General features: G+C 40.9%; 1 protein-coding gene across 2 annotated transcripts in view; it reads right to left on the bottom strand.

The window, feature by feature from the left end:
- TENM1 (teneurin transmembrane protein 1) overlaps nt 1-22,385 on the bottom strand; it is a 759,525-nt gene that overhangs the window by 123,416 nt on the left and 613,724 nt on the right. For both annotated transcript variants that reach the window (XM_044391612.3, XM_057314228.1), the window contains 3 exons: nt 20,146-20,265; nt 14,292-14,553; nt 11,527-11,794 (listed from right to left, as the gene is read on the bottom strand). In XM_044391612.3, the coding sequence (XP_044247547.1) occupies nt 11,527-11,794; nt 14,292-14,553; nt 20,146-20,265 (650 nt within the window). The remainder of the gene's footprint in view (nt 1-11,526; nt 11,795-14,291; nt 14,554-20,145; nt 20,266-22,385) is intronic.

Raw genomic sequence — 22,385 nt, forward strand, 5'->3', positions numbered from 1 at the left:
CAAATAAGTAGTGTGCCCTGGTGACCTGCAATGGTGGTTTGGAGCCGGATTTTTCCCTCTCCGTAACAGTTAAAGATCCTCCTAACTCTGTGGCAGGAAATGCTTATACAAAGTATCAATTAAAGAGTTCTCAATGCAATGGTAATGAGACATACTCTTTTCACCTCATATCTGCTCTCTGAATTGCTCTCTAGTCCACAACAAAAAAGTGCATTGGCTGCAAACCCCACAATGATATTACTTTTTCCCCCTAGTCATGGCAAATAGCAACAAGGCAGCCACTTAATAAGTTCCCTCTAATTTTTATTAGGTTTACTTTCTTGGGAGAAAGCTCTATGAGCTAATAAAGTTATAATTTATACTTAAGACTTGTCCAAAATTTCAACTAACTTTAATGAGAACGGCTGTGTGTTGGGGTATTTTTGCATGTGGCTTCTTGCTCAGAGTAACAAGGCAAGGTTTCTTTCTGACAGCAGCCCACTTTAACACAATCCTAGAATTTGCAATCGGTTTAGGAGAAGGCAGACGTTTCACCCCACAGAGCTGAGCTACTCTCCAAACGCACAGGAAACTGGCAAATACAGAAGCAACCAATCTTAGGCTTCTCTCATGGAGGCAGACTGTCAAGCACTAAATGCCTGCTCTTTTTCATATAATTAAATATAGGGGGGAGGGGCTATTCAGGGGCTGGCAATGAAAATGCTGAGCCCCGACATTACACTCTGCCTGGTACTGTGACAGCACGGACCACCACCATTTCCCAGGGCGGCCTGTTGCCTGTCACATCTGCTCATCGACAGAGCATGGTACAGGCCACAGATTCAGCATCTGGCACTCTGGAGTGCGGATGAGGAAGAACAGTGGAATGGGAAGGAAAAAATAATTATTCATCCACATTGCAGAGGAGTTGCAGAGGTCTGGCAGTGGGCCAAGCTAGGTGGGGAACGGGGGGGGGGGTGTCCCAGACTCTACTTCCCAGGAGCTGGTAGAGTGGTCCCATGCTGGAAAGTATATATTGGGAAGGCAGGTGAGAAAAGAGCCACTAATATAGCAGAATGTGTTTTCTGAATGATGTGACTGCCTCCCTTGCGACCCCCCTTAATTCTGTCTGGAATTCTGTCTTCCTGTGTCCTCTCCCTCACCTCCACACAGAGATATTAATGGGATGTTTCTTCACCAAGAGTCACTGATGGTCAAGATAGGACTGTTACATTTGCAGAGGGCTCTGTCCTTTGGTCACAGGATCGCACCTTGGACTTGACTGTTAGTTATCTTGCAAATATTAACACTGGCTTATGAAGAAGACTTTATTATACGGGTTTATAAAGGAAGATTGCAGCTTGCTCCCCCAAAGCCATTGGACATGGGGCAAAAGAACTGAAGGCTCATTCTACTTCTCCGAGCAGCAGCATTTGTATAATGTGGGGACTGCAGGAAGGCTGAGGGCCATGGTGCCCCTGACATCCCATTCAGTGACTGGGACATTCATCTATAAGGGCTGGGATAGGAGACTAACAATAAACAGCCAAGGTAAAGATGCTATGCAAGCAAGCTAATGTGCAAAATATGACAAGATTAAGCAGATGATTTTCAACAGCTTCAGAAATCATAATGGTTGCATTTAGGAAGGCAATACATAATTAAAAGTAGTCTGATAGTATGAGAAACTGACCTGTTACCTCATGAACTCCAGGAACATCTAAAAATAATTTCATGACATTTAAAAGGTAACTAACAAGATAAAAACTTTCTTATCCAAAAGGAATCATTAAATAGAACAATAAACATTTCCTATTCTTTTAAAATAGATTAATGCAAAAACAACAACAAACAGTAACGACAAAAGACAGGAGACCTAAGGAACCATATGAAGGCCACGGCAATAGTAGACCAAAACTATATAGGTACAGTGTTATCTATGGAGAACAGGTATGTGCTCTTAGAACTTCTACCTTTTCCTGTTCTCTGGTGATTTATCATAGGATACGATGACCCCAGAGGCTCCTCAGTTTGACACACTGCCCAGCGGCCTGAAATGCTTTGTTGATTTATCTATTATTCCTGGCTCACCAGGAGTGTCAGAATCAGGTGGTGAATTTTTATCAAGTGCCTTTTCAGCACTTATGGAAATATTCACATAGTTTTCTTTTTTAATCTATTAAGGTGGTGAATTATAGCAATAGGCTTCCTAATGTTGAACCATCTTTGTGATCCTAAAATTAACTCTATTCAGGGGGCCTGGGTGGCTCAGTCGGTGAAGTGTCTGACTCTTGATTTCAGCTCAGGTCATGATCTCAGGGTTGTCAGGCTCCGTGCTCAGTGGGGAATCTGCCTGAGATTCTCTCCCTCTCCCTCTGCTGCACGCCACGCCCTTCAAATAAATAAATAAATAAATAAATAAATAAATAAATAAATAATTCTTTTAAAAAAACTATTTGCTTATGATGTGTTATTTTTTTTAATGACTTGGTAATACGTGGGATCGATACCCTAGTAGTTTACAAAAATAAGGTTTAGACATGAGAGTGCTAAAAGTGAGGCAGTTGGACGAAGAAAAAGTACAGGAGGAAAAGTAAAAAGCGTCCAGCGGTGAGGTAGCCACACGAGAGGCCCTGTACACTGAAATCTAATAGAACGGGATATTTTCCCGGCTGCTCTGCTCAAGCCTTGCTGCGCAGACGTGAACCCAGAGCATGGAGGGCCGAGGTGCCACGAAGGCAGGACGATGTCCTGGCTCACACTCACGTTTGTGAGTGCCTTCGTGTACCTGGGCACAGCTGTCCTCGCCCCTGGAGGCGCGTCATCCTGTTACATAGGCAAGGCCAAGGGGTCCACTCCTTAGCCTCTGTCCTTGTTCACTTGTCTGTTCAGTCATTCAACAAATGCGCAATATTTAATGGGTATCTCTTGTCAGCAACTGGAGATATGAGGATGAAGAACACAGAACAAGACAGGACTTTCCCCCACCACTGCTTCCCCCTGCTCCACGGAGCTCACATTCTAGTGCAAGAACAAAATATAAAACAAAACACACACACACACACACACACACACACAGAGTGGTAAATGTTATGATGGGAAAATGAAGTGCATTAGCAGTGAGTGTAACAAGAGAATTTAAGGTGGAATGGAGAAACAAGGAAAAGCCTCTTTATGCAGAAGGGGGTTTACCTTATGAAGTATAGGGAAGAATACTCTAGAGAGAGCAGCATGTGTGCAAGGTCTTGAGGCTTGGTATCTTTGGGAGATTTAAAAAAGGTCAGGGTGGCTGGAGGGTGAGTTTCTCTCTAGTGTATCAAAAACAAATGAAGAACAACCCCTTCCCCCTCCCAGTGTGAAATAAAAGATTACCATTCTCTACCGGTACTTAAGCAGTAGATTCACCTTGAAAATGCACTGGTTATCTTTTAAAACAATGTGATTGATTAAAAGGGATACAAAGTTATAATAGAAAGAAGGGGGCTGCTATTTAATGACTCAGCAAACCTTTACTGAGCTGCTCTATGTGCCATGCAGGTGATCCGAGCACTGCAGATACAGTGGATATTACCCAGGGTAGGATAATTTGTCATTTGACAGAGGCCAGACCCTGAAGAGTTACCTATCTTTTGGAACTTTCATTCACGGCCTTCTTAATAACTCTCATAAAAATAATATTGCCTTACATTTGTATAACACACAACAGTTAAATACATTTCTGTGTATATTACCTAATTTGAAGACTCACAAAAACCTATGAGGAAGATATATTTACTCCCATTTGACAGATGAGATGATAGAGTCAGAGAGGTAGAGTGACTAGTTCAAGGTCATCTGTCGAGTAAACGGCAGAAGCAGAGTTAAACCCAGTGACTCATAAGCAAGTGCTTCTTCCGGCTACGCTAGATCACAGCTAGAAAGGGCAAGACCCACAGTTCAGAAGCGCTAAATAAATAACATTTTATTTGCTCTGAATTAAAGAGATAAAGACTGGAGGGAGGCCAGGTATAGCCTTGAAGGAGAAGTACCCCTTTTTCTGACTGGCCAAAAACAGCACCCAGGTATATTGTTGTCTTGATGTAATTATGAACAGCATCCCCTTCTATTCTCAAAAGTATCTTGGTTCGAATGATAAATTATATGGTCACCGAATCTTGGAGAGGTATCTCCATCCTGCTCTGGTATGGGTTGGTAGAGGGGACTGGAAGGCAAAAACAATCATAAATGCTGACTTGGAAAATAGGACATATGGTTTGCAAAATGATTTAAGTTTTCTGTGTCTTGACTATGTCATCTTACCAATGGCTTCCAAATTCTTATGCCTGAAAGTCATTTGTGACCCAGCATACACATGGGAAGACACACACACACGTGTAATTGAAGCCAAGTTTTCCAACAATGCTCTCCTAGTAGCTTTACATTCTGATATTTTCTATTCTGTTCAGTTTTGTTCTATGCCATTCCATTCCCTTCCATTTTATTCCATTAAAAAAATACTGGTCAACTCACCAAACGGATTTCATAATCTACAAATGGGTGTGACCAGCAGTTTGAAATGGGCACAGACCACTGATTACCAGAATATCAGGGTCATTTAAAAATTCTGGTAGGCTCCAGGCACTCTTACTTTTGGAGGTCGTATCTCACATCTTGTCAAACATATTAAAATGGATACAACCCACAACCCATACCCTGCATTAAACATATTTCATATGCAAGTGTGAAAATTGAGAAGCAGTTGACAAGCTGACATAATGCTTCATTTTGTAGACATTTATTTAAACATTTATTAATGTTGATTTTCTGGTTTTCTTTTCATATTTTGGTGCCAATATACTTCTTTTTCGGGTTGCAAACATTTTCGCAGGTCCTTGAAAAACTCATATCCTTGGTGCTATGCCTATAAAGCTGAATGGATAAAACAGCCCTGCTCTCAGTTAACGATTATGAATTCATGAGTGGAGAGAAATGATGAAAGATTATTATCTCTGCTAGCTTCTTTGACAGAAAGCCACTGGGGCGTTGAATTGGGTGCTCAGTAAGGTAGGTTGGTCAATTTAGTGCAGAGAGGAAGCAGGGAAAGGCGTGCAGAACTCAGGATCGGGAGATCCGAGTTTGAATCCTTGCTCTGTAGAGGACTTTAGGCAAGTCCCTCGCTCCTTCTGAACCTCAGTTTCCCCCTCCGCAAAACGAAGATCATAGTCCTCGCCCTATGCCTACCAGGCAGGAATGTTATAAGGATTAAAATGAGATCATGTACGTGAGAGTACTTTGCAAATTGTAAAGCACTACCCATTTATTATTAAAATATTCAGTGGCTGCGATTTTTGTGGCTGCCCAGCCTGCGTAGGTTTTACTGAAGGGAAATTTATGAACACTAAAGCATCGTTCTCGGGGATGTTTTGTGTGCACAAAGCAACCGTAGCTTAGCACCTATTACTATTAATGTTCCCTTGTTTCTCTCTAACACAATTTAGACAGACTCCTATGCACTGTGAACCTTTAGGAAGTCTAGTTCTCTCTGCAACACCACTGTTTCTTGCCAAACTACTGTACTAAATAATTATGTAATTGTTGTTGCCAATAACCTTGAAAAAAATAGAATTGTTTATAGCAGTGCTACTAAAGGCGATGGCTGATTTCCTGAACTTCCAGGACTCCAAACCGCTGCGATTTAATTTAATTAAAATGAAGACCGGGCAGAATGCATTATTACATATTGATAATGTATGCAGACCCAGGCGGACATAGGGAATTATTTTGACAAAATTCATATAATGGATGCAGATCAGAGCCCCCGAACAAGCCAGTTTGTCAAATTAAATAAGCCGTCTCTAGAATTTTAACAGCACTGTGAACTTAACAATAATGATTTTTTTACACTGTTTTGCAAGCAGCAGAGTTGGGAAAGAAACTAAATAATATACAATGATTTCCAGACATCATACCTTATTTAGAGCTAGAGAATCAAGTACTAGGGCCAAATTATTTCAAATGCACAGATGGAGTTTTTTAGCAGGGGCGTCTTCTCTGTATATCAGACAACAAAATCTTTAAGCTGGACGAACTAGTGATTCTGGTTTTTGTACTGCAACCCTGGGGGTGAGTTTACTCTTCTCCTTGATCAATGTTGTACTTGGATTAATCAATCTTATCAGTTGCCATTGATACTTTGCCAAGGAAGTAGTTCACACAATCTCGATTGGTAATTTATTCACTCTGGTGTTGTCCCTCCACTTGCAAAATCTGTTGCATTGCAAAAAAACAACAACAACAAAATGGCAGGATACTCTAGGATCTCAAGCACTGCTTTCTCACGGTGGCTGTCCCTCAACCCTCTATTCTTTTGAGACACCCTAGCCCTTAGGAATGCCACCAATTCCCCACAGCTGAGCTATGTGGGAAACAAGAGTCCCACAAACTAAGTGGACATTTCAATGTAGATATTCACCATCACTTCAAATTCAGCTTGTTTAAAGCTGATCTCCTCTTTCTCCATCACCCAGAAATGGGTGGGACAGCAGTTCATATTTAACTGGCATGAAAAGGGAAGAAGAGTGGGAGAATTTTCTAGCCATAGTTTTAACCCAAATCCTTGCTGTAACTGGGACTGTATGAATATTGGTCAAGGTTTGTTTCCTATTACTGTTGTAACAAATTACCACAAACATAAAGGCTTCAAATGAGACAGATTTATCATCTTACAGTTAAGGAGGTAAGAAGTCTGAAATGGGTCTCACTGAGCTAAAATCTAGGTGTCAGCAGGCTGCACTCCTCCTGGAGGCTCTAGGGGAGAATCCATCTCCTCGCCTTTTCCAGCTTCTAGAGGCCACCAAAATCCTTGTTTCTTGGCTCCCTTCCGCCATCTTCAAGGTTACCAATATTTGACACTGCTGAGCCTTTCGTCTACAGTTACACCTTCCTCTAACTCTGACCTCCCCTTCTGACTCCAACTTCCATTTTTAAGGACACCTGTGATGACGCTGGGCCCACCTGGATAATCCAGGATGATCACCCCATCTCAAGGTCAGCTGATTAGCCACCTTAATTCCATTTGTGACCTTAATTCTCTTTTGCCATGTAACATAATACATTTACAGATTCTAGGAATGAACATCTTTGGGGGGGGTGGTCATTATTCTGCCTGCCAAAAGCCTAAACTAGGACCTCTGAATCTGCAGCAAACCTGAGAAGTGACATATATAGCACCGTTGTTAATATCTGGTGCAAAATTTAGTCTGTTTCTTCTCACATTAGTCAAGCGATCATAAAATACGGGCAGGAGTACGACTAAGTCTTTTCTTCATTGTTTGTTAAATTTAGTCATCTCTTTTAAGGTATGAGCTCAGTGGGCACATACTTGATCCTTTTGTCTCCACTCATTTATGGCCTGAACTATTTATTGTCTGTTGTGTTCTTAAGGTGCTCATGATCTGTCTGCAGGGAATGAGATTCTCTGACTTCATTCTACCACCTGCTCTAATGTTTTACCGCTGTCAAGAAATTCTCTTAGTCTCCACGGATATGGAAATGGAGACTAGGTAGTAAATAAAAGTCCCTTTAACCATGATTATCAGGGACATTTCCTACAAGGTAAATAATCCATATTCCATTTTAGGCACCATGCTTGAAATTATTTTGACTATTTTGATTATTTTGAGATCTTTGCCAGTGCTCTTTCTCTACCCTAAAAAAATATGTCCTTTAAGTGCACATGAAATACCATGAGTAATACTTTTTTCCCTCTCTCTTTGGCTATTTCTGAGTAGATCAAATTTCTTTTGCTTTTGTTACTGTTATTAGCCTTAAAAATGAACCAACGACATATATTTTAGCATTTTAATTAAGGCCATTTTATAGTTAGAATGCTTCAGGAAGTTTTGACCAGGAATATGATTGCAGGAACAGAAAGTAAACTAATACCTATTGGCAAACAGTAGGAATGGAGGCTTCATCACCGGTGTGTATACCAGAAAGTGTTTGCTTTTCTTTGTGTTTTAGTTGTTTATTCAATAATCCATGGGCATATTAGAGGCTAAGTCATTAAGAGTGCTCAACTACAACAAGGAAGAAAATTTTAGAATCTTTAGCACTGGAGGTATTTAAAAGAAAGAGAAGTAACACATTTTATGCATAAAGTAAGGCTGATAAAATGGTGCAGACACCATGGAAAACAGTTTGGTGGTTTCTCAGCAAGTCAAACACAGAACGACCATATGATCCAACAGTTCTATTCCTAGGTATATTCCCCTGAGAAGTAAGTAGAAACAGACAGTCAAAGAAATACTTGTATATGAATGTTCATGGCAGCACCACTCACAATATCCAAAAGGTGTAAAGCAGCCCAAATGTCCCTCAGTTGAATGAACAAACAAAATGTGGTATCCATGCAAAAGACTATTCTTCAGTCATAGAAAGGAAGGAAGTGCTGATACTTGCTTTGACACGGATGGGCTTTGGAAACATTATGCCGAGAGAAAGGAGCCAGATGTGAAACACTGCATACTGGATGATTCTATTTGTTTGAAATATTCGGAAGAGGTGGATCCATAAAGACAGAGAGGAGACTGGTGGGCCTGGAGGGGACGGAGGAGTGGAGAGTGACTGCTATGTGTGTGGGGTGCTACTTTGTGGGGTGATGCTGAGAATGTTCTGGAATTAGATATTGCTAATAGTTGTACAACACTGTGAAAATACTAAAAATCACTCAATTGTCCACTTTACACAGGTGCACTTTGTGGTATGTGAATTATATTTCAATAAAGCCGCTATTTAAAAAAGTAAGGCTGAACCACGCTTATGTGAACCCTGGCAAGAAACAGCTGCTAGACACTGTCTAGGTCAGCTCTTCATGAGAGTACTGGGTAAACCGCTAAGCGTCACAACTTAAGAAAAAAGTGAAAACAAACAAAAAAGTCAATGACTCAGCAGGGGTTCTGTGGAGGGTAATAAGGAATTGGAAAACAAAGCCCTTAGGACAATATCCTGGAGAGAACATGAGGTTTGAGTATGCACCAGTCAAGGTCCCGGCAGGAATCACACATCACACTCAAGTGTTCAGGCAGAGAGTTCAGCAGCATGAGCAGGGTTAAGGGAATCGACAAGCGATGGTGACCCACTCAGGGACTGGCAACACTGAGAAGCCTCCTGGGTTTGCAGGGGCAAAGGGACGGAATGATGAGACAGAAGACTAGAGAGCTTGGGGATGTGGATGAGGGGCTACTGGACAGGAGCCGCCATCTTCTATTGTAGCTGTTGCAGGAACTGCAATGAGGCAGGGACAGGGGTAAATACCCTGACCTCCTTCTCCTTCCACCAGATGGTGCCACCCACTGACCATATCAAATGGGAAGCCAGAGAGTGAACGAGTCCAGGCAATGAGGTCCCTAGAAGCCAGCCTCTCATAGCCCAGACAAGGGTAGAGAAGAGAATATGTGTGTGCATGTGGCAAGGAGGGAAAATGGAGAATTACTCAGTGCTTGCCTGCTACACCCAGTTCCCTACTTAGAGAAGCTGAGACAACAAACACCTGTGTAGGCTCCATGCTTTATACCTTGTGATCCCAATACTCTGGCCACCAGCAGAGCTGCAAAAACAGTACCAGTGCTGAACGTCGGTTGAGTGCCTACCGTGTGTGAAGCACTTCACGTTACTTACCTCATTTAATCCTCCTAGTATAATAACCTATGAGTAGCATTCTCTTTATGATACCCATTTTATAGACGGAGAAACTGTGGCACCTGGAGATTAACTCACGGGCCCAATGTTTCATAGCTAGTAAGTAGACAAGCGATGATTGGAACCCATGGAGAGAGTCCGGCTCCAAAGTTGTTCTCTTAACCACTGCACTCACTGAAATAGGGATCGAGCCGGAGTCCATAGGCTGGCCAACAACCTCGAGGGATGGTAGTTAGCCTAAGGGTAGAGCTCTGCTTAGGGTGTTTACTCTGTGGCTGACACAATCCGATATTCTAAGAGGAATCTGGACGCAAGATACAGAGCAAGTCACCAGACTGTGGGGTTTGAAGAGCCGAGAGGAAGGGAGGGTAGTTATTTTGGGAGGAGAAGTGAGGAGTTCAGGCACCTGTGTAGCCGAGTCACCATGGAGGGTGGCAGTGGCCTCTTGCTGCACAGGGGACAACTAGAGCTGTTGCTATGTTGACAGAGTGGATGCTGGCTTCCTAGGACTACAGTGTATCTTCAGCAAGGCTGCAGTTTTCTGACGCCTTCTCCTGTTCTTTCTTACGTTCCCATGTCTTTAAAACAACTCACTAACTGAGGAAATCTGAACCACTCTATGTTTCTTGCATTCTAATAAAGTCCAGCCGAGAGGAGTTAATTATTTGAATATATGAGGATCTCTCCAGCAAAGAAGAGTCACCGGTCTTTGTTTCCCCCCCCTCTGTTAGTTTTCCTCTGGAAAGAAAGGGAGGCAATTGACACACCACAGTCTAAAAGATACATGTCAGTTATATGGGAGTTATTCCATGATAGACACTTCCAAGGGAGGATATGAAAACATCTCCTCTGGAGAAATTTAAAAATAGTCTTCTCATCTGTCCAAGGGTGGTTTCCATGAGATATTTCCTGAAGGCACACGAATCAATGGCTCCCAGCTGTGACTCCACAGACCTGTGTCAGGTCCCTTAGGAAGTTTTCCTGGTCTTCTACAGAGTGAGAGGGAGAACAAGACATTGCTGTCTGTCTGTCTGTCTGTCTCTGAGCATCAGTGTTATTAGATTGCTTACTGTCATTTTTTTAAGACAGAATATTTCCTTTTTTGATGTTAAGATAGCCCTCTCCTTGATGAAATTACGGTAGCAGTAGGCGAGTAGTAGATTGTAGTAGGGTTTTTTTTTTCCTTTCTATTTATGATATTCTTAGTTGGCAAAATAAAAAGTTGGGAAGTCTGTTTCAGTCTAATTTTTTAAAATGTCATTTGTCTGACAGAATGAAATATTTGAGAACTGTAGGCCCAAAGGACCTCTAAAGGTCCCTACTATCTTGAAGATACTAGGTTTAAAAGTCTTGAAATAACAGAAAATCAAAAGGACTAGGAAGGTGAGGTTTTTTTTTTTTTTTGCATTTAACCTACTGAAGTAACAAGTTAATCGAGTCTAACCATCTTAGACAGAAGAGATAATAAGTGGAGATGCCTATAAGTTAAAATTTTGTAGTTTCTAAGTGGAAATGACAGTCTAAATGTCAAACCCAAAAACATGGCCTAAAGAACGCCACACCAAAGGTCACAGTTAGAAGGCAATAGTCAGCTCTGGAGACAGTTACAAGTCAGTGTGTGACGCCACTGACATGCAGCCATCCTGAGAGGAGAACTAAACTAGTTTTGAAGCAAAAATCTCTCAAAAGGGAACTCTAAATCAGTCCAAAGAGAGTGGTTTGAATGAAAAAAATGCCTTAGATCCCCTAAATAAAAGAAAACCATAATGTTTCAGTACATAATTATTCCACATACAAATTAATATGCAACTAGTATTTCCTGTTTTGTGAACATAATGCTGCTATTTACATACAATTAGTTCAACATACCCAAAGCCTCTGCCAGGCCCCAAACCTTCTGTCCGTAGATGTCGGTCTTGTTCCAAGCAAATGTGTAGACGAGATTGATCGCAGCAGGAAACCACTTGTGCGTGAGTCGCCCTTCCACAGCCACCGTGAGGTGTACTTTTATCATCCCCACGGGAATGGTCGAATGCGTCAGAAGGATCCGGAGCAGGGTTTTATACCCAGGGGTGCGGCTGCTCAGGTAACTCAGCCTCACGAAGCTGGAAGGAATGGGGATCTCCTCCTGGACAACCTGCAAGACAAAAAGCCAGACTGGCTGTGTCGGCGGTCACGGGAAGAGCAGGACACTGCATGCTTTCGTGTCTTAGAGACACACCAAAGGAGAGAGGCTAAAGGGATCCCGTGGCTGCCAAGGCACGGATCGTGGTGAGGCCGTGTGGCCACAGGCTCTGAGTTTTGCACTGAATCTGCATGGGGACAAGACATCAAGCAGCCCTGAGGACTGCACTCCTTTCTTCCCTGCCAGGAAAGACTGTGAAAAGAACAGTTTTAGTTTTTCCACAGTGTTCCAAAAATTGCTTAGTAGGAGTTGGAAAAGATCACACTGCTGAATGTCAAGCATTTCAGTGCTATGGGCTCCACTGAGGGGTCTCTTTTCTTATATATACATACACAGAAGCTTGTTTGGTGTGTTAAGTCATATATCACAAAACCATTGCTGTAATCCTTATTCAGGCCAGGCTCTCTAGGAGGAAGGACTCCAGAAAGAGGCTCAGCAAAGTGATATTTTATGACAGAGATTATGGTTTCCCTAGAATTAATCTTTACTGATGCCATCAAACTTGTCTTCTTTGGACCTTTGGAATGACCCTGAGGGTCAATTTTTTTTTAAAGATTTTATTTATTTATTCGACAGGATAGAGACAGCCAGCGAGAGAGGGAACACAAGCAGGGGGAGTGGGAGAGGAAGGAGCAGGCTCCCAGCGGAGGAGCCTGATGTGGGGGCTCGATCCCATAACGCCGGGATCACGCCCTGAGCCGAAGGCAGCCGCTTAACCGCTGTGCCACCCAGGCGCCCCTTGAGGGTCAATTTTTTAATCAAATTTTGCTTACATATTTCTCTGTGCTTTGATGTATCAATAGCTGGGAATAAGTTTTTCCAAGTTGACACCTGTGACTGAGAAGCAAATAACTCCCCTTAACTCCTGTGCACATTTTACACTAAACGGTGGTCCCAGAATGAAACTGCCACTTGGCTTCTTTAATTAATTGCTATTACTTATTTGTTTATTCACACAGATGGAGTGAAACAATCAAACGTGGTCACTAAAACCGAATCTTATGTTCCATGACTTTCAATTTTCAAAACGCAGCCGAAGCAAGAGCCTATTCAATGTATTTTTCACGGTGACATGAATAGTGCGGATATTTTTGTACCCTCACTCATTTTTAGCTCAGAACTTTGTCTCTTGTCTCTTTTCCAAACGAGCACACATAGTAGGATGGGTTGTTAACACATGGTATCTCACATTGTCCAGGATTTCTGGTCATTCTTTTTCTGGGGACACAAACTGCTTTTGTATATTCTTTGCCTGATTTTCCTTCCTTTACATTAGCTAGTTGATACCCAAGCTGTCCAATGGCTTTGTCTTCTTAGATGGTGGCAGAAGTACAATAGTGAAGGCCAGCAGGACACTTACCACCTTAGTATTTCATTTCCCTATGAAAGCATGCAATCTTAGAGCAGTTTGAAAATTTCTGCACTGAAAGAGACCCGTACTTCCTAATGACAAGTATACAGAAGCTGGTGTACCAGTTCAATGCACTCATGAAACATGGTCTTGTTTTTTCTTCTTTTCTAAGGAAAACCAATGGAAAAGACAGGAGGAGCAACTCATTGGACTCCTTTTCCTGCAGAACACTTTTTTTTTTTTTTTTTTGTGAGTCTTTCACAGGTGGTATCCTCGGGGCATTGCTAACAGCTGCTGGGAATGTTGTGACGGAAGAAAAACCAATTCAATCTCGGAATGTCCATTTACTTCCTCTCGAGTATACTTCTTGAATTCTGGATCTGCATGACTTGGGTCCATTTTGGTGGCTTCTGCATTTAACTATCATTAAAGTGTTTCTATAATGTGATGAGGAAATTATACTATAGACGTTTGAATGGCTTAATATTGAAATGAAAATACCGAAGGCCCAATAAAGAAAAATTCTCAAGAACTATAAAATAATACCAAGGTTCAAAAATACGTCTTTCTGTAACTATAAAGCTTGAACACTCAAAAGCAAAGCTTTAAACAAAACCCATACGCTTGAAAACCACCTTCACCAAACACAGCTAAACAAGAGGTGTTGTCATGACTTCTAAGAACAATGACAATGGATACAAACTAGACAATGGAAGAGAACTAGATTTCTTGAGGAGCTTTAATTTCAGAACCACAAACGATCCTACCTCGTTGATTATACTGTTATCACTATCGAGCTAGCTAGCTAGCTTTGTTCTTTCGAGCACCGTGTTCATTAGGTCAAGGTTTGGGGTTTAATTCTCATGACAGCTAGTTCATCTTGCTTTGTTCTATGGCCATAGATAGCACCCTATAGCCCTGGCCAATCACTTTGCAAATGTGTGCCAGAGAGATTACACTTGAAGGCTTCTCTTGATAAGTGAAGGGCAGCCCATTATGGGGCTGGCAGAAGCACCAGGAAAAGGAATCCAGCTATTATACACCGTGGACCGCTCCATGATACTATGATTTTATACATCCAAAGTCCAATGTACCCACCTGCAGCTCAGGAACAATAGTTCCCCTCTCTGGACAGGACCCTCCAAAGGATGTGAGTGGTGAAGGCAGCACGATAGGGTTTGGGCTGATAAAGTTGGAGATGTCGCAGGATGGTGGCTCTGATACAACTCTCTGCATGGTTACTTTCTCTACCACAATGAACTGATTCCAAGGCAACCAGAGTGTCCTCTTCTCAGACAGGAAAGGTGATCGGTCAAAGATTAAGATGACAGAAATACCGCCAACGGCTACGAGGTCAAAGCTGAGAAAGAAAAATATAAGACAGTTTCAACGAAATGAACCACCAAACTAAAGTGCAAGTTAAAAAAAATAGGTCATTTTAGTACACTTTCCTTCCTTTGGGACTCAACTCCATCCACTTGTATTTCTGTTTTATAAATTCCCTCTAACTAAATATATGGATGACTTCTTTTCACTATCCAGTAGACTTCTGAGAAAAAGCTCCATATCACCAGTTGATATTCACCCCAAATTTGTAAACCAACTTTAATACTATCTTAAACAAAAATCACTGCATGTATTTCTGCAAAGCCATATCTTACCACTTAACATTCAGCAGCGTCTTTAATATAATACATTATTCATCCTCAAAAAAAATTACTATAATGTAACTCAAGAAAAGTAAAGAGCCAAAAGGTTAACTCTCTTGTTCGGAGTCACAGACATAGTGTCAGAAATCTGGTGGTGTCTTTGAGATGGCATTTGGAGAAAGAGAGCAGCAGAGGAAAGTGTTCAGTGAAATTTGCTTGAACAATACCAGGCCTGAACCCTCCACTTCTGCCTGCCCACTTCAGCTCCTGATTCTACTTGAAGTCTACATTTAGGATTTCTGGTTCCGCCTAGAATGCCTCTTGGTTTCCTTTTGTAAGACAGCCTGTAATGGACCCTATCCATCTCGGCTGACAACATTGCATATCTCTGATAAAGCAAGACTACCTCTCCCGTAAGCCAATTCTGTCCATCACTTGATGTGGTATCCGACATCGCTCTTGCATGGGAGCACAACAGACTCAGATTTCAGTTCATTCTGCACTAGATGATTCTACCTTACTTCTCTTGTAAGCATAATTAGATGTCTTTGAGATAATGTACTTGAAAGCATTAAAAAAAAGCATAAAATACTATGCAAAACTAAGATGAGAAATTATTACTATTCTACGATAAAAATGGATAAAGGGCAATATGATGCTCCTTAATATTCAAAGCAACTTCAATCCACAGGAGAGATGTAAGCAATTCCCTGCATTAAAAGAGATCTTTCTGGAAAACACTTTTTCAATGATAAATGCCCTAATAGGGAATCAGGCTTAATTATGGATATCTCACCACCCCCTTCATATGACACTTACTATATTTATTATAGTATTGCCAATCATGTCTTGTTGTAGAAATCTTCCAGATAAAGATAAATGGACAGTAATAAAGGGTGGCTAATACTGTATTTTTTATTGTTACTTTTTCAGTCAAGTGGCTGTAATAATAAGGCAGATTCCAAAAAGAGGGTTTGAAGAACTACAATAGTTATAGAAAATAATCTAGGTTTGAACTAAAAAAAGAAAACCCAAATGGCTTATGATTTAGGACAGAGAGGCTGAATTCATGATAATACAGAAGCAATTTAAGGCAAGTATGGTGGGGAAAATCCTACAACTTGTCAAGAGACCTTTCCTCTAGTTCACATTCTATGTTGATTTACCTCCATGTCCTCCGGCAAGTTTGCTTTGCGCAAACCTTGGCTCTTGCCTCTTTAAAACGGAAGTGCTTATTTATTTGAAAACAAAAACAAATGCACACACACACACACACACACACACTATCCAAACAAAAAACGCATGTACCTGGGAATTATTCTCTACTTCTAGAAAGATTAAGCAGACAGGGCAGGCATCTTGTTTTGTAGAAAGAATGGGGTTTTGGTTTCATACACACTTGGGTTCGAATCCCAGCTCTGCCATGTTAACTTTGTGCCTTCAGGCTAGTTATTTAACCTCCATGGTTATCTGTTTTCTCATTAGTAAAATGGGGCTAATATGATCTATCACTCAGCTGCTACTGCTAATGAGTAAATAAGAGAAAGACTTAAGGGTCAAGGACTCAACAAATGTTACCTTTCTTCTCAAATCGGATCCATTGCCTTATTACATTTACAGATGTATCCTCTTGTAGTCCAAATGAACGGCAGGCCGGCTTTTGATTATCTCCATAAGCCGATACTAATTCTTAAGTTTTTCTGGGAACTTCCCCTAGGTTTCCTGTGATGGTTTAGTTTTATCTGTCAAACGTGGCAGGGCTAGCACCCAGTTATTCAGACACTAATCTAGGTGTTGCTGTGGAGGCATCGTGTAGATGTGGTTAACAGCTACACTTAGTCGACCTTAAGTAAAGGAGATTACCCTTGATAATGTGGGAGGGCCTCATCCAATCAACTGAAAGACCAAGAGCAAAACTGAATCTCTGAGGAAGAAGGAATTCTGTTTCAAGACTGCAGAGGTAGCATCAACTCCTTACCAAGAGATTGCAGTTTACCAGTCTCTACAGGTTTGAATTTGCCAATCCCCACAAGCACATAAACCAGTTCCTTGAAATCTCTCCTTCTCTCTCTCATGTCTACATTTATACGTATGTATGGACACACATATACACACACAGGTTCTGTTTCTCTGGAGAACCCTGACTGATTTTTCCTCTTCCCACCTAGCTGGTAAACACAGTAAACACTGTCAGACTGACTCATTAATTGCCATGGAGGCAGAAGGTGGATCTGTGGCCAAAATCCCACCTAATCATTCCAATGCCAAATTGCATGTTCCCTGGATCATGAATTCTTTGGAATTTCGCCCACCACAAATGATCACCATTGGCATGGGTCATTAAGAACAGGTTATCAGGTCATATGACAGTGAGTGCAAAAGACCCAAGGGAGAGGACCTATTTGGTTGGAGACTTGTCAATCCATAATAAGTCAGACCAGTCCTAACCATAGATGGAAGACTATTGAGGCCAATGCAAAATGCTTATTTCTGCTTTACGGTATCCATAAATCCACAAACTCTTGACTTGAGGGGAATCAGAGGGAACTCCCTGTTTCATTTTCCAAAGTCTTCCAAAGTTCCTGAGACCTTTAATGCTTCTCAAGAGACTTCTAAGAAGGTCAGCACTTCACCTATTGTGCTTATCACTAGCTGAACTATAATATAAAAAGTTCTCTTTCAAAACTTTCCTGAGCACCTGTTATATAATCTAAGTTGAAGGTGGCTGATCATAGAAGATAAGAGCCAGATTACTTGGGTTCAAATTCTGGGCTCGACCCTTATTAGCTGTGTTAATTTGGATATGTTTTCTCATCTGCCAAATGGGGAGGATGATAATAATGCTTCCTATCTCATAAAGCTGTTGTGAGGATGACACAGATCAACACTTATGAAAATGTCTGGCATACAGTAGATACTCATACATATTCATTTTTCCTTTAGAATTGCCTTTTTCTTCTATTCTGCTACTTTGGCCTCTCCCAATCTGCATGTCTAATGTCTTCTTACTTTTAGAGGGCTCCTTCCACTGCCATCCTTCCTTCTGCTTTTTATAGATCACTTTGGTCCCATGACCTAGACTTTTCCTGGTTCTCTAGGGAAAGTTGTCAATTAACTTGTGCAAATGGATGATAATGGGGGTAATTAGTTCTACATCCCACACAACATATTTGCATTTAACTGGGACTTTTAGAGTCAACAGCTTAACCCAAAGCAGTGATGCCATTGGTGGGAACTACAGGCAAGGTGGCAGACAGGTTGGACTGAGATATGGAGACAGAGGGCCCCTTACAGCATCTTACCTATCACACTCTATCTACTGGATATTTAAATGCTAATCTCAGCCCTTCTAGAATCCTTTTGCTCTCAGGTATAGTTTCCTTACGATACTCTGCTTTTGAGTTGTACTTAGTCTGAGAGAGCAACACACAGAGACATATAAATGGAAACTACCATCACACTGTCACTTTATGTCCAGGAGATGACAGTGGGACAGTCTGTTTGGCATTTGGGGCACAGATTTTGAATGCTTACACCCTCTGCGGAGCCTGAGGGGAGAGTTATCGCCAGAGGGGACTCCGGCTGTATCTGTCATCTACATAAACCTAGTTTTCACAGAAAGCTCAGCAGACGAGGGTCTTGGCATTTTACTTAAAACAAAAAACACAAAAATGATGACAAAAATTGTTCCTCTTTAATGCTTTCAGTAAACTGGAAACAGAAATTTTTAGATATTTTAGACCTTGTTTCTTTTAAGCTCTTTTGTAAATATCAAATAATTCACTGAAACGTTTCTACACATGCTAAAAAACCCCCTAAAGGCCCATGAGTTCTCCAAGAGAGGTCAAATGTCTCTGAGGGCATATTCTATTTAAAGAAAGAATCCATTTCTCAATCTCTGGCACATGGTTGAACATGAGGGCAGCGTAGAGGCCACTTCTGTGTACCAGTTACTGGTGAGGGAACTACCAAAATTTTATCATTCAATCACACTGGGAGAAAGGTCCTTTTGAATTAGTAGAGAGCTCCAATTATGGACTATTTGAAAGGAAATATACTTTTTATTTCATATATACATATATATGCAATGGATGTGTGTGTGTGTGTGTATTCAGACTATCTGTACCCAGAATAGTTTTGCCAAGCTTGTTCTAAAAAATAGATGGCTACTTAATAATTAGCAATATAATTTACATACAAATCATTCATATGATTTACCAAAGTCTTAGAAACGGTTTGTTTTTTATGTTAAAACTTTTCCTTATTAGCTTCTTTAACTAATTTTTATAAGCATTTTCTTGACAGGCAGTTGAAAAAAATAAATTCAGCATAGCCCAGGTTGAACAATTAATTCTGGAGTGCTCAGGATTAATAAGGTCTGATTGTAGGTTCTTGAAATAAGATGGTCTCTCACACCATGATAAAGTTCCAAGCCAACATCTCTTTATGTGACTCCTGAAGCAGCCTGTTGTGAGTAGTTCATTTTAAGGGTAGCCATCTGGAGACCAGGGCACCTCAAGGCCATTATTATGATGTTCCTGAGAGTCATAAATAGGTACCTTTAAGCTGGACACATGGGCCTATTGACTCAAATATTCTGAACAAATGTCTATCTCAATGGTAGACAAAATGTCTACTAAATGATAAAGAGCAATGTTTTGTGAGCAAATCCTTTTCTGGGATAAGAAGATTTTACTTAGTGGTCTTGCTTCCCGGGTCTCAGAGAACCTGAGAAGCCCTTAGAGAGTAGCCTGGTGGTTGGTGTTGAGGTTAAATCACTACAGTTATATAGACACTGAAGGGAATTGGTTGGGCTGACCATGCTTGTCAATCAGTTGCAGCCACTAGTAAAACAGGCTGTCTAGGGAGGACGCATTAAAATTAAATATCTTAATGAGGCTGAATTCTGTACTTTTGGAAGAAACATTTTGGACATCTTCACTTCTGAAATATTTTGAGGCAGCCATGGGAGAACAGCCTAAGTGTTCCATGGCTCCCTCTTTATGACCTGCATCATCACACTGAATTTTAAAGCCAGATTGATCAATGGAATTGGTGAAGGTTAGGAAACTTCCCACATGGCCAGGGTTTCAAGAAGACTTGAGTAATAGTGCATGGTTAGAAGAGAAATTTGGTTTAATTTAGTTGGGGAATAGAGGAAATAAACATCACCAATGACTTTCTGAAATACAGCTAGAAGGAAGATGGGCTTACAAACACTGTATCATCTAAGCCCTGGTTTGACTCATAGTTAGAAGTCAGTATTTGGCCCCCACAATGATTAGAAGCAATACTAGACGTACCTTCCATCTTGCCGGCTGATGGTAAACCCATAATCACTGTGGTGCAAGAAACTAACATTAACCCCTACTAGAGGGGTTCCATCTACGGCCACCACTTGGCCTCGAATCACACAAGCACGCCTGAAACACAAGATCAAAGGCAAATATAAAAGCATGTTGAAACTAGGTTCCAGAAGCCAAGATGGCGACACTTTGGAGTACACAGTCAAGTATAACAAAGAAAACATTAATTTCACCAACCCAGTAGTAATTACTAGTAACATTTTGAGGATGGCATGTATATCTTTCTTACCCATCAAAATCGGGATTATACTCAGTATAGATCTGCATCCTGATATTTTTAACAGTATAGTATTAACATTGCCCAATGTAATCAGAAATTCCTTAATATAACATTTTGTGATTATACAATATAGCCTGAAAACAGCATTCCTTAACTTGTTTAATCCATTCCTTATTTTAGGACATTTCATAGTTTCTTCTTTTTTTAAGATTTTATTTATTTATTTGACAGAGAGACAGCCAGTGAGAGAGGGAACACAAGCAGGGGGAGTGGGAGAGGAAGAAGCAGGCTCTTAGTGGAGGAGCCTGATGCAGGGCTCGATCCCAGGACCCTGGGACCACGCCCTGAGCCAAAGGCAGACGCTTAACGACTGAGCCACCCAGGCGCCCCAGGACATTTCATAGTTTTTTAACCTTTCCAGCATTGAATATCTTATTATTTCCTTGGGAGACAGTCCTAGTTGTGGAAGAATATTTTTGTCTTATTAAAATTAAGATTCATTACATTAGTTAGTACATAAATGTATAGAACATATGACTAAAGTCTCTGCTCACCACCTCCCTCCCAGTGCTTGGGTCTTCCCAGAGGTAATCAGCAACATCATTTTGTTGTGTGCATTTTCTATGCGTTTACATACATAGGTGTGAATATTTTTAAGGCTCTTGATACATACCGCCAAACTGCCTTTTCTGAAAAAACAATTCTTTTAAAAAAGTAGACTTATTTGGATAAACTTTAAGAGTTAGTCTGCAAAACAGACATGTTCCTTGGCTATAGTATTCTGTTTCCTTTGCCTAATTGAAATAAAATATTTCAGGTGATTTTCCCTTTAAACAAAGGAGTTTCACCCTTGCCAAAAAATGGGAATCTATTAAACTAGCCCCTAAACAGGGCTGTCTTCCAGACATAGTCCACTAAAATGTGTATACTTTCATCTCTAGCCTGACCAAGTTGTAACAAATTTCAGGAGTTTGACAGGTAAGAAGAGGGCCCAGGAGCAAATTCCGGGCAAAGATTTTTCACTGGTCTGCCATTATTGGGGGCGGCACGGACGGGGTGGTAGTTTTTTCACCACTTGTGGAGGGGGCAGTCCCATCCTAGTTTTGGCAGCCCTGAGCTCTAGAATGTGCATTTTATACCTGGAGCTGGTAGTGTTGAGCAAGGTCAGTGATTTTTTTTCCCTAGGGCGTTAATGTCATTTTTTCACCAAGTAGGATTTAGCAGATCCAGGAACTCTTAATCTTGGATTAAAGAGGGCCATGTTATTTGGGCAAACATGACTTTCCAAAGTAACCATGATAATTCCACCCTAGCACTATCCCTTCTTCAAACAGAATTAGCAAGTTGAGGCAACGTATCTAAAGGCTCATGGCTACAAAAATCATTAGAGAGAAAAAAATCTCAAAAATCAGAAGATGGTTACCAGCCCAAGTTTGTTTTATATGTTATAGCCAATAAACTCCACACTAAATTCCATCACACACAATCAGAAGAATGGGTATAAGTTATGCTAATAGGATTTATCCTGCATTACCTAAGGCCTTCCCCCAAAACAAACTACCAGCCATTAAGTACTACCCAAAAGTAAGCTAGTATAACTGTTGCTATTGCTGTATTGAGCTCTCAGACCAACTTCCCTAGTTTTGACATAGATCAGTGGTTTTCTTCTTTCCAATGAGCTGTACATTTTATGAGTTCTGTTAAGTTATGGTTCTGAATGGTATGCAAATGGCATATTGGCACTTGCTTTGGCTTGTCTGATTCTCCCAGTCTCTTTTGGGGAGATTTTGAAAGTTTGAGATTTTGAAATCCTATTTGTTCTAATAGAGAAGACATTTATTTGAAAGTCAATGAGTTCTGGATTTTGAACTAATCCTGACAGATCTGGTCCCGGGTTCTAAGTCTGATGTAACAAGAAATGAAAATGAAAGGATGTCTCTAGTTTTATACAGCAAGC

The sequence above is a fragment of the Ursus arctos genome, chromosome X (assembly GCF_023065955.2).
Source record: "Ursus arctos isolate Adak ecotype North America chromosome X, UrsArc2.0, whole genome shotgun sequence".
NCBI classification, from domain to species: domain Eukaryota; kingdom Metazoa; phylum Chordata; class Mammalia; order Carnivora; family Ursidae; genus Ursus; species Ursus arctos.